This window comes from Schistocerca piceifrons, chromosome 8 (assembly GCF_021461385.2).
Source record: "Schistocerca piceifrons isolate TAMUIC-IGC-003096 chromosome 8, iqSchPice1.1, whole genome shotgun sequence".
Lineage (NCBI taxonomy): Eukaryota > Metazoa > Arthropoda > Insecta > Orthoptera > Acrididae > Schistocerca > Schistocerca piceifrons.
In genome coordinates this window covers 387,431,424-387,444,186 of record NC_060145.1, presented here as the reverse complement: position 1 = coordinate 387,444,186, position 12,763 = coordinate 387,431,424, and the positions used below count along the sequence as shown (strand labels likewise).

The 12,763-nt window shown below is 47.4% G+C and overlaps 1 protein-coding gene across 1 annotated transcript in view; it reads left to right on the top strand.

The window, feature by feature from the left end:
- LOC124712373 overlaps positions 1-12,259 on the top strand; it is a 623,942-nt gene extending 611,683 nt beyond the window's left edge. The window contains exon 10 of the mRNA XM_047242669.1: positions 11,894-12,259. Within this exon, the coding sequence (XP_047098625.1) occupies positions 11,894-12,240 (347 nt within the window). The 3' untranslated portion in view covers positions 12,241-12,259. The remainder of the gene's footprint in view (positions 1-11,893) is intronic.
- Positions 12,260-12,763: the final 504 nt, after the last annotated feature.

Here is a 12,763-nt window from a genome sequence, read left to right as displayed (position 1 = left end):
CTGTCTGTGATGCAGCGTCAAGGGTAACCGCAGCCATTGTCTCGGAGCTGATAGTCCACGCTGCTGCAAACGTCGCCGGTCTGTTCGTGCAGATGGTTGTTGTCTTGCAAACGTCCCCATCTGTTGACTCAGGAACCGAGACGTGGCTGCACGATCCGTTACAGCCATATTGATAAGATGCCTGTCATCTCGACTGCTAGTGATACGAGGCCGTTGGGATCCAGCACGGCGTTCCGTATGAAGCCACCGAGTCCATATTCTGCTAACAGTCATTGGATCTCGACCAACGCGAGCAGCAGTGTCGCGATACGATAAACTGCAATCGCGATAGGCTACAATCCGACTTTTATCAAAGTCGGAAACGTGATGGTACGCATTTCTCCTCCTTGGACAAGGAATCAACAACGTTTCACCAGGCAACGCCGGTCAACTGCTGTTTATGTTTGAGAAATTGGTTGGAAACTTTCCTCATGTCAGCACGCTGTAGGTGTCGCCATCGGCGCCAACCTTGTGTGAATGCTCTGACAAGTTAATCATTTGCACATCACAGCATCTTCTTCCTGTCGGTTAAATTTCGCGTCTGTAGCCCGTCATCTTCGTGGTGTAGCAATTTTAATGGCCAGTAGTGTACAAACAAACAGAACCTGGATACGTCTGAAAACACTATCTGATCCATTCCTATCCCCGGTGACGTCGTTCCATACACCATTGTTCTCTAGCATATTTCTGCACATTCGTCAAAGGTAGGTGGAGAAGTGGAGGACGCGCACCTAACCCGTGCTGTAATAAAAGGCGATGGACTGGTATCCCTGGTAGCGTACGATGTGTTAAACTGTTCCACAGTTGCGCCAGACTCGAGGGAGACACAAATCTGTCCTGCAATGGCATTCGATAGAGGTGTCGATATGCTCGGGGTGTCGCCTGGATGGTGCTACCTGACCCATCTCGTCGTGTTTTACGGCCTTCCGTGGTCCATTCTGCTCTGACCCGTTGCACTGCCGAAACAGTTCGTCCCATCCGAGCAGCAATTTCCCCATATGGATACATCACAATCTCTCATGCCAACAATGCGCCCTCTTTCAAACTCACTGATTTGTCGGTACTTTTCGCTCTTATGTTTGCGAGGCACTCTGCACCTCTGCTCAAGTCACACTAATCCATTACCTTCGGTATCTAGAGACAACGAGAGCTGCAGGCACATTTTAGTGGTAGGTGCTGTTGCGCCGTAATATCGATGTTGACCTTGAACCCGAGGGCCGACGTGGTTAAAATGCCAATTATTTCTGCAGAACATAGTAAATGTCCTGCGAATATGAACGTCCTATCTCTAGACTTTCAAGATGTTCTTTTTTTCTGAACAAGAGTGTACCTGACAAAAAAAGTGAAGTACCACACTGTGACAGAGTGGACACTAGAGAGCATTAGTGTTGTTCGTATTTAGCGTTGTTACCAGGTCTGACGAAAAGCGTCAGATGTCGAATGATGGCTGTGAAGGACACTGAGATGTCACTTACTCGTGTGGGACAGAGTTATCAGCATCTGACAGAATTTGGAAGAGCCTCATTGTGGGCCTCCATTTGGCCAGCTGGTCGACTCGTCCAGCATCCAGGTTAGTTGGACATTCGCATCTGACAGACACTGGAATGCATGGGAACGTAAGGGCAGCCATACTTGTCATCGAGGTTCTGACGGACCATTTCTAACCACCATAAGGGAGGTTCGCCATGTTGTGCATCAAGCACACCATAACTCTTTACATCAGCGCATGCCATCCAAGAACAAGTAATGAACTCCCTGCATCATTCTGCACCATTGATCGCAGACTAGCAGCAGCCAAACTAAGTTATTGCTGTCACATACGTAGCCTGCTTTTAACAACACAAAACAAATGGCTGTGTTTGGATTGGTGTCGTAACCAGAAAGCATCTACTGCTCATGAATGGCGTCGCACTGTCTTCGGCGATGAATCGCGGTTCTCTTCAAATGTTCAAATGTGTATGACTTCTTGAGGGAGCAAACTGCTGAGGTCATCGCTCCCTAGACTTACACACTACTTAAACTAACTTTCCACGCGGCATCGCGATTCTACATTCTCCCTGATGACCATCGTCAGTGAATATGGGAGCAACGTGGAGAGAGGTCTCATCCCTCCAATGTTTTGGAGAGGCACAGTGGTTTACTTCTGGCTTCATGGTAAGGAGAACGCAGAACGCAGCTGGTGGTGACTGAGGGGAGTCTGACGTCACAGATATTCTGCGTCGTCTTGTGTTACCTCTCGTGAGCTAGTATCATAGTGGCATTTTTCAGTAGGACAATGCTCTTCCTTGTATGGCACATGTCTCAGTGAACAGCCTGCATGATGTTGAGGTAGTCTGAAAGCCAGTTACGTCCCCAGATCTGTCCGTGGTAGAACATGTGTGGGGCAAGTTCGGACGTCAATTTCAGCTCAGTGCCATGATCTACGATACCAAGGACTAGTTTCAACAGTTGTGGACCAGCTTGCCTCAGGAAAGGATACAACGACCTTACGATACCCTTTCCAGCTGGATCAGTGCATGTATCCAGCTCAGAGGGAGTACAACGTCGCTCATCTTGCCGAGTTCTTCATCAATTGGACTCGATTTTGTAATCACTGAAATAACGTCACATGTCCTCCAAACCCGAAGTTTCATTTGTTTCCTCCTCACCTTCTGGGTGCTTCACTTTTTTCGTCAGGAAGTATATGTTGCCGTCCGTCTGTTCAGTATTACACCTGAATACCACAGCCACATACTCCCAGAACCACTATCATTTCACTTTCTCCCACCTAGGTACCATAGCCCGCCAGGCTAGCCGCGCAGTCTAACGCTCTGCTTCCCGAGCGGGAAGGCGTCCCAGACCCTGGCACGAATCTGCCCGGCGAATTGGTGTCGAGATCTCGTGTGCCAGCCAGCCTGTGGATGGTTTTCAAGGCGGTTTTCCATCTGCCTTGGCGAATGCAGTCTGGTTCCCCTTGTTCCGTCTCAGTTACACTATGTCGGCGAATGCTGGCCAAACATTGTCTCCACGTACGCGTACACCATAATCACTCTACCACGAAAACAGTGGGTTCTCACTCGTCTGGTATGAGACGTTCCTGAAGAGGGGGGAGGGGGGGGGGAGGGGGTCCACTGGGGGCCTAACTGCACAATAACCGTGGGTTCGGTGTGGGGCGGCTGTGAGATGTGTGGACTGCTGCGGCCTGTTATGAGGTTGTGAACCACTGAGGGCTACGGTGGGACGAAGCCTCTCCATTGTTTCTAGGTCCCCGGTACAATACACAATGTACACATACAATAGGTACCATACTTTCACGTGCAGCTTTCCCAAATGCTGCTGTACCCAATCTTCGACGCAAGACAGTCGAATCCACTTCCCGATTCAAAGCAAAAGCTCTCCTGGCAAATTCACTCATCTAATTTCCCACCCCCCAACATCATCTACTTACCTGTTTCCAGGTTTCACTTTTCTTTCCCGATGTCATGATCCAATTCCATCCTTATGTTTACTGAGACCTAGTCATAAAGCCTCTGAGCATCATCTTACAGCAAGCTTACAGAACCACCTTTATCGTCGCCCAGTGTTACATCAGTGCCACAACATTTCACTGTGCAAATCATAATCACCACATGAATATCACCTGTTTCAGCATCAGATGTTTACTTGTCATGTTGTAACGTTTGTTTTTAAATATATTCAATTCAAATAGTTTTGTGGTTTGGTTTTCTTTTTACAGGACTTCTTGTTTAATAAATTCATTACAAGATTATTCACCTAAACGCTTGTAGTACGTACCTTGCAAATACTTCAGTTAATGAAGAATGCTAAATAAATTCTTTGAGAGGAAAGCCAGGTGCACCACAGCTGTACAATAGAGTTAAATGAGGCCTACCTTAGGCCTTATTTGGGTAGTGGTGGAACCACAGTGAGGCCACCTTAATCAAAATATTACATACAAATATAAATAACGTTAAGGACGAGGAACACAGTGATTTGGTAGTACAGTCCACCCAGAAAACACGAATTCATTAGATGAAACAGCATTTTTTCCTAAATGGTAACAGCTAACGATTATAGTCTGGATCAGGATTTTTTTTTATAACTTTTGGTTTCCAAGATTTACACAAATTACAATGATTTTAACGTAAATCATTCACACCTGTACAAAACTCAAGCGCTCAGCCCTCATACTCGTATACACCCAGCACGTCCAGTTCTCCTCGTACACACCTAGCACATCAGTTCTCCTCAAAATTTTCATCAAATACAACGCTGTCTGTATTTGTAGAAACTGATTCTTTATGGCAGCAAAAAGAGCAGCTTTTATTTTTTCTTTGGATTCGTAAGCTTGGATGTACACTCCTGGAAATGGAAAATGAACACATTGACACCGGTGTGTCAGACCCACCATACTTGCTCCGGACACTGCGAGAGGGCTGTACAAGCAATGGTCACACGCACGGCACAGCAGACACACCAGGAACCGCGGTGTTGGCCGTCGAATGGCGCTAGCTGCGCAGCATTTGTGCACCGCCGCCGTCAGTGTCAGCCAGTTTGCCGTGGCATACGGAGCTCCATCGCAGTCTTTAACACTGGTAGCATGCCGCGACAACGTGGACGTGAACCGTATGTGCAGTTGACGGACTTTGAGCGAGGGCGTATAGTGGGCATGTGGGAGGCCGGGTGGACGTACCGCCCAATTGCCCAACACGTGGGGCGTGAGGTCTCCACAGTACATCGATGTTGTCACCAGTGGTCGGCGGAAGGTGCACGTGCCCGTCGACCTGGGACCGGACCGCAGCGACGCACGGATGCACGCCAAGACCGTAGGATCCTACGCAGTGCCGTAGGGGACCGCACCGCCACTTCCCAGCAAATTAGGGACACTGTTGCTCCTGGGGTATCGGCGAGGACCATTCGCAACCGTCTCCATGAAGCTGGGCTACGGTCCCGCACACCGTTAGGCCGTCTTCCGCTCACGCCCCAACATCGTGCAGCCCGCCTCCAGTGGTGTCGCGACAGGCGTGAATGGAGGGACGAATGGAGACGTGTCGTCTTCAGCGATGAGAGTCGCTTCTGCCTTGGTGCCAATGATGGTCGTATGCGTGTTTGGCGCCGTGCAGGTGAGCGCCACAATCAGGACTGCATACGACCGAGGCACACAGGGCCAACACCCGGCATCATGGTGTGGGGAGCGATCTCCTACACTGGCCGTACACCACTGGTGATCGTCGAGGGGACACTGAATAGTGCACGGTACATCCAAACCGTCATCGAACCCATCGTTCTACCATTCCTAGACCGGCAAGGGAACTTGCTGTTCCAACAGGACAATGCACGTCCGCATGTATCCCGTGCCACCCAACGTGCTCTAGAAGGTGTAAGTCAACTACCCTGGCCAGCAAGATCTCCGGATCTGTCCCCCATTGAGCATGTTTGGGACTGGATGAAGCGTCGTCTCACGCGGTCTGCACGTCCAGCACGAACGCTGGTCCAACTGAGGCGCCAGGTGGAAATGGCATGGCAAGCCGTTCCACAGGACTACATCCAGCATCTCTACGATCGTCTCCATGGGAGAATAGCAGCCTGCATTGCTGCGAAAGGTGGATATACACTTTACTAGTGCCGACATTGTGCATGCTCTGTTGCCTGTGTCTATGTGCCTGTGGTTCTGTCAGTGTGATCATGTGATGTATCTGACCCCAGGAATGTGTCAATAAAGTTTCCCCTTCCTGGGACAATGAATTCACGGTGTTCTTATTTCAATTTCCAGGAGTGTAAATCTGTTACTCTCTCAGTTGAAATCTACAGAATGCCTTAAGCTGATAATTTGCAGTGTCCTCTAGTTTTTTCAGACAGTTTTAACACCAATATTAGTTACCTAGAATGAGGTTTTCTTCTTTCTTTCTTGGAGCCTTTGTCCCGCGTTACGCGCGGTCGGCCGTGTTACTATTGATTTGGCGGTGTTAATTGCAGTGGGTGGCCGGATTTGCCGCCACCCCGTACCCCCCGGAACGGAATTAGTGTACCCCAGCTGTCTGCGTCTAGTGTAAGCCATGGAATAGTGCGAACGTTTTCAAATGTCTGCGAGTCGTGTAACTGAGGCAGAACGTGGGGACCAGCCCGGTATCCACCTAGCAGGATGTGGAAAACCGCCTAAAAACCACATCCAGGCTGGCCGGCATACCGGCTCTCGTCGTTAATCCGACCTATGATGAGGTACTGTCTGAAAAAAAGCTGCACAAATATTCAGAAGGATCATGGGTGCAAATTCACAACTTTCCTTAAAAGTTCAGAAATGAATGATTTTACACTTCATAAAACGAAAACATAGTATCCTGTGACCACAATCTCAATGAGACACAGCTGAAATCGGTCAACTCATACAAATACGAGTACTTGGGTGTAACAATTTGCGGAGATGTGAAATGGAAAGGTCACATAAGCTCAGTTGTAGATAAAGCAGGTGGCAGATTTCAGTTTATTGCCAGAATACTAGGGAAAGCAACCAGTCTACAAAAGAGATTGCCCACGAAACACTCGTGCAACCCATTTAGTATATTGCTGAAGTGTGTGAGCCCTGTAGCAAATAGGGCTAACAGGGTGTATTGAACTTACACTGATCAGCCAGAACATTATGACCACCGACCTACTATCGATTTAAACCCGTCCAGGCGAGAGCTGAGTCACCTGGCGAGGAATGACTACTAGTCAAGACACCGAACAGTACATGTGATAGTGAGCGTGCTGCCCGTGAGTAGAATGGGACAACGGGAGGCCACGACGTTCGAATCACGGATTTACTTCAAACTTTGCACATCTTTAGCAGGACATTAAAACAACATAATGTGCAAGAAATAAGTTGCGCCACTCTGGCAATTCCGAGAAAATCGAAAGAGAAGTGTTACGCTTCTATTACGTAACTGATGAATCTGTGCAAAGGTGCCGGCTGTAAGAAGTGTGTGTGTGAACAGATCAACGATGAACCTGCAGGGGTGTCATGGGATATCCGCCCCGAATAAATGCAACGAACATTAACGAACAAATTGAGATAAAAGAACGTGGTTAGCGTTCGCGTTTAGCGAGAGGATCGTGGATGTTTTTTCTCACTGCTCACATTAGTTAATTAGCATGACATTTGAGAGGTAACATAATGAAAAACCCAAGTGCATTTTCACGAAATTGCAGTGAATTTCGTATGTTATTTCTCCATTTACTATTTTTAATTAAATTTTCAAGGACGAGGGACAAGCTTGGAAAATACTGACGCGGATGACGTTGTTCAGTTGCATAGTAAGTCACAATGTGCCAGACCCCAAGAGTAATGTACAATTACTCGGGATGTGTTCTCGACAGCACATGTTGCACGATGGTATTTGTCACGCAGACATGAAAAACATGCATTGAAACGGCATTTACTACACTGAATGAATGCAGCTTTCTCGCATTTACAGGGAATGTTCGCAGTTTCTAAGGCAACACCTCCTTGACATTTTGAAAAATTTCTCTTTCTTCTGATAGTATGGATTTAAAATTAAGTTTGAGTGGGAGCTGAACCGTCGCCTCACACGAATTCGTCTTACGAAGCTCGAATGCTAACCACATTTTTTAAATCTCATTTTCCCGTTATTGTTCGTTGCAGTTGTTCGGAGCGGACGTCCCATGACACCCGTTCAATTTCAACGTTGATCCGTTCATTCAGCTTTTTATTTATTTATTTTTCATTACCGAGGGCGGCTAACCCTCTGACCGAACACGCAGAGCTACCATGCCGGCTCCACTTGATCACCATGAACTCTGATGTTTGCCACCTACGCACAGATACATGCACTATGTGATCAAAAGTATCCGGACACCTGGCTAAAAATGACTTACACGTTCGTGGTGCCCTCCATCGGTAATGCTGGAATTCAATATGGTGTTGGCCTGCCCTTAGCCTTGATGACAGCTTCCACTCGCGCAGGCATACGTTCACTCAGGTGCTGGAAGGTTTCTTGGGGAATGGCAGCCCATTCTTCACGGAGTGCTGCACTGAGGAGAGGCATCGATGTTGGTCGGTGAGGCCTGGCACGAAGTCGGTGTTCCAAAACATCCCAAAGGTGTTCTGTAGGATTCAGGTCAGGACTCTGTGCAGGCCAGTCCATTACAGGGATGTTATTGTCATGTAACTACTTCGCCACAGGCCGTGCATTATGAACAGGTGCTCCGTCATGTTGAAAGATGCAGTCGCCATCCCGGAATTGCTCTTCAACAGTGGGAAGCAAGAATGTGCTTAAAACAGCAATGTAGGCCTGTGCTGTGATAGTGCCTCGCCTCCCGCCTAACTGTCATAGTACTTGCAGTGGATCCGGATGCAGTTTGGAATTCGTGTGTAATGGTCTCGATAGATGTCTGCCTATTACAGTTTACGACCATGAGACCCAAGTTTTCTCGCCTCCCGCCTAACTGTGATAGTACTTGCAGTGGATCCTGATGCAGTTTGGAATTCGTGTGTGATGGTCTCGGTAGATGTCTGCCTATTACACTTTACGACCCTCGTTAACTGTTGGTGGTCTCTGTCAGTCAACAGACGAGGTCAGCCTGTACGCTTTTGTGCTGTACGTGCTAGGGATGTCTAGGAGTGTGGAAATCTCGCGTACATACGTATGACACAAGTGACATCCAATCAACTGACCACGTTCGAAGTTCCTGAGTTCTGCAGAGTGCCCCATTCTGCTCTCTCACGATGTCGAATGACTACTGAGGTCGCTACTATGGAGTACCTGGCAGTAGGTGGCAGCACAATGCACCCAATTTGAATAACGTATGTTTTTGGGGGTGTCCGGATACTTTTGATCACATAGTGTATGTCACATAATAGACGCGTAAAACTTGTCTTGCGATTTTCTCGGAATTGCCAGAGTAGTGCACTTTACTAAACGCACGTTATGATGTTTTACTGGCCTACTATAGGTGTACAGTTTGAAGTAAATCTGTGATCCCAACGTCGTGCTCTCCCCTTGTGAGTTTGACCGACGGCAGATTGTGATGGCCCGCAGACTCGGTGCGAGCATTTCAGAAACTGCGTGTCTTACCGGGTGTCCGAGGAGGGCTGTGGTGAGCGTCTTCAACACTTGACGAAGCCAAGGTGATGCCATGTCCAGACGTCGAGGGATTGGGTCGTGGTCGTGCGGTAGCGTTCTCGCTTCCCACGCCCGGGTTCCCGGGTTCGATTCCCGGCGGGGTCAGGGATTTTCTCTGCCTCGTGATGGCTGGGTGTTGTGTGCTGTCCTTAGGTTAGTTAGGTTTAAGTAGTTCTAAGTTCTAGGGGACTGATGACCATAGATGTTAAGTCCTATAGTGCTCAGAGCCATTTGAACCATTTTTTGAGGGATTGGGCGGTCACCCGTCTTTACAGATGTCGGACGTCGTAGGCTGGGCAGACTAGTAAAACAGGACAGGCGGCGAACTGTGGCAGAACTAACATTAGACTTTAATGCTGGATCGAGTATAAGTGCGTCTAAGCACACAGTGCACCGAATACTAATGATGGGCCTCCGCAGCCGATGAACCACGCATATGCCAATGTTAACACCACGACATGGGCAACTGCAACTGAAATGGGCTCGTGACCATCGGCACTGGACCTTGGCGGAGTGATAGAGCGTTACATTGTCTGATGAATGCCGATACCTTCTTCAGAGGGCTCGAAACTGTCGTCTGTACTGTGGGACAGAGACAAGATGGCTGCGGTTCCATTATGCTCTGAGGAACATTCACGTGGCCATTATATGACTCCGGTTGAGCTCGTGCAAGGCACCATGACGGCCAAGGAGTATCGTAAACTGGTTTCAGCCCCCGTGCACCCCTTCATGACGATCATGTTCCCCGACGGCTGTGGCATTTTTCAAAAAGATAGTGCACCATTTCACAAGGACAGGAGTGTGCTGGAGTGGTTCGAGGAACACAATGACGAGTTCCAGTTGATGTACTGGCCCCCCCAACTCGCCAGATCTGAAACCGATCGAACATCTGGGATGTGATTGAACATAGCGTCAGAGCTCATCACCCCCCTCCCCGGAATTTACAGGAATTAGATGATTTGTGTGTGCAAATGTGGAACCAACTTCCTTCAGCGAGTTACCAAGGCTTCATTGCTTCCATGCCACGATGCATCTCCGCTGTTATTGCCAAAGCAGCTATTAGATACGTGGTCATCACGTTCTGGCTGACAAGTGTCTACAAGGAAGGAAGTAACGAATGGTCACAGGTTTGTTTGATCTGTGGGAGAATTTCACGGAGATGCTAAACAAAGTGAACTCGCAGACTCTGGAAGATAGACACAAACTATCCGTAGAAGACCTACTCACACAGTTTCAAGAACCAACTTTAAATGAGCCTCAAGAAATATACCACAAACTCTTACGTGTCGCTCCTGTAGGGCTCGCAAGGACAAGATTAGGCTAACTAATCAGGCACAGAGACTTTTAAAGAATCATTCTTCCCGTGCTGTCTATGTGAAAGGAAGGGGAAGAAACGCTAATAACTGGTGCTATAGGAAGCGCTCTCTGTCAAGCTCTTCACATTGGTTTGCAGGCTATCTGTGCAGATGTAGATCTCTTAGATATCTTTTTATAAATGCGAAACAAATTACTTTTCTCTATTAAATGTGGGTAATAATTCCAACATTTCAATATGATCACAGACAAGCTTCAAAAATTCTCTATGAGATGCATATCCAAATCTTTCATACGTCTTTCGAGTTTATTTTCGTGTCATTCCTTAAACTTTGAAGTTTCCTAGCTGACGTCCCATATCCACTTATGCTATGTATTACCCTACGTAGCGCAGTTCTTTGTACACTGTATCATTCTGCTGACTGTGGTCTAAAACACACCAGGTGACTAATTTCATGATCTTGTCAGTTCATTACTCTCGGCTGTCTCTTTCTGACTTCTTCTTAAATAGAGGCATATTCCGCCGAAAAAAATGAAACCAATTTATTAATATACCTCGTGTAACCCGAACCAGTCATAGCGCTCACAGAAGGTGGGAAATATGGTACCACATCAACATATATCGAATTTTTTCTTAAAAATTTTGCACATGTGCTCTAGACAACTATCTGTACAGTTATACGATTAAGGTTTTTTTTTTCATATACACAGAGTGTTTCTCCTAAGAGTCATCCTCTGATATTGCGGCAGATATTTGTAATTTCGTTTCTGCAGTGTGTAGCTAGATTCAGCGCAAACAAGTAATGCTCATCGCATCTTTCATTCTACGCCCAGCGTGGACGAAAAGCGTCCATCTGTTTCCCATTACAAACATAATCATTTTTAAAGCGGGATTTTACGTGTCCATTCAATAGTACGGTCCCAAATTAGTCAGGTGCGATATTTGTTTTACTGATATGTATTAGCAGGGGCTCTAAAATAAGAACATAGCCAGTATTCCAGCACCTTTCAGCACTGCCCCAGCCCGCGCTGTCTGTTGCCGCCATGTAGCAGTGGTGCTCAGTCGCTGTTGGAGTACTTGTAATTGTACGTATCGATAAACGAATGCTGCACTAGATTAATCTATTTCTGTTTAGACAGAAAACAATCTGCAGGCACAAAGACGAAGTAAACACAACATAACCTGGTCCTAAACGCAGTCTTTTTTTTTTTTTTTTTTTTTTTTGCGCATAACAGCACAAAGCACAATAACATGACGCTATCTACCACCAGGTTCTACAAACATTCAGTGGAATGTACTGATTGCCACGTAAAACTGTCCACCCCTCCCGTTATCTTGGTTATTTGCGTGTTTCCATTATTTCGTCACTCTATGTTAGGAATACAGTATGTATTATCGAGTTCTCGATAATTGGCCTCTCTTATCTCTCTTCCCACAGGTACGCGCCCTGTGCCCATCTGGCTGTGCATGTTCCTGGTGGTGACGTACATCTTCTGCGGCGCCTACCTCTTCCACCAGTGGGAAGGCTGGCAGTTCCTCGACTCGGCCTACTTCTGCTTCATCACGCTCACCACCATTGGCTTCGGGGACTTCGTGCCCGCTCGGCGCATGCGCCAGGACGAGAACGCCGAGATTGGGATCGCACTGTGCTCCCTGTACCTGCTGTTCGGCATCGCACTTCTCGCCATGAGCTTCAACCTCGTCCAGGAGGAGGTCATCGGCAACGTCAAGGCCGTTGCTCGTCGCCTCGGCATCATCAAAGATGATGATGAGGATGACGACTGAGTTGACTTATTGTCACACAGGCAAGGTGTTTACAAAAACTGGGGGGGGGGGGGGGGGGGGACTAGCACTTATCTCGTTTGTTATCTAGTTGCCCCAGACTGAGAATTCAGAACTATTGATATTTGACATCCTGACTGAACTACGCTAAAGAAGGGGTTGTAAACTGAAAACCGAACACCCACCACATTGGCACCACAGGGTGGTTCCAGTCAAAAGTAATCACCACACACTTTAAGACATTTACTCCACTGCAGAATGCAGTCACCTTGTCCGACTGCAACTGACGTCCATGTATGTCTTTCTTCGCGCAGCCAAAGAAGTGAAAATCACATGGTGAAAAGTCTGATCTGTATGGAGGAATCTGCAAAGCTTCCCAACCAAATCACTGAAGCATGGCCTTTGTCCAGTTAATAGTGTGGGAGTGGGCATTATCGTGCTGGAGGACTATTCCATCCGACATCACCCCTGGATGTTTTAACTTTACGACATGTCACATTTTGTGTAATACCACTGTGTATTGATT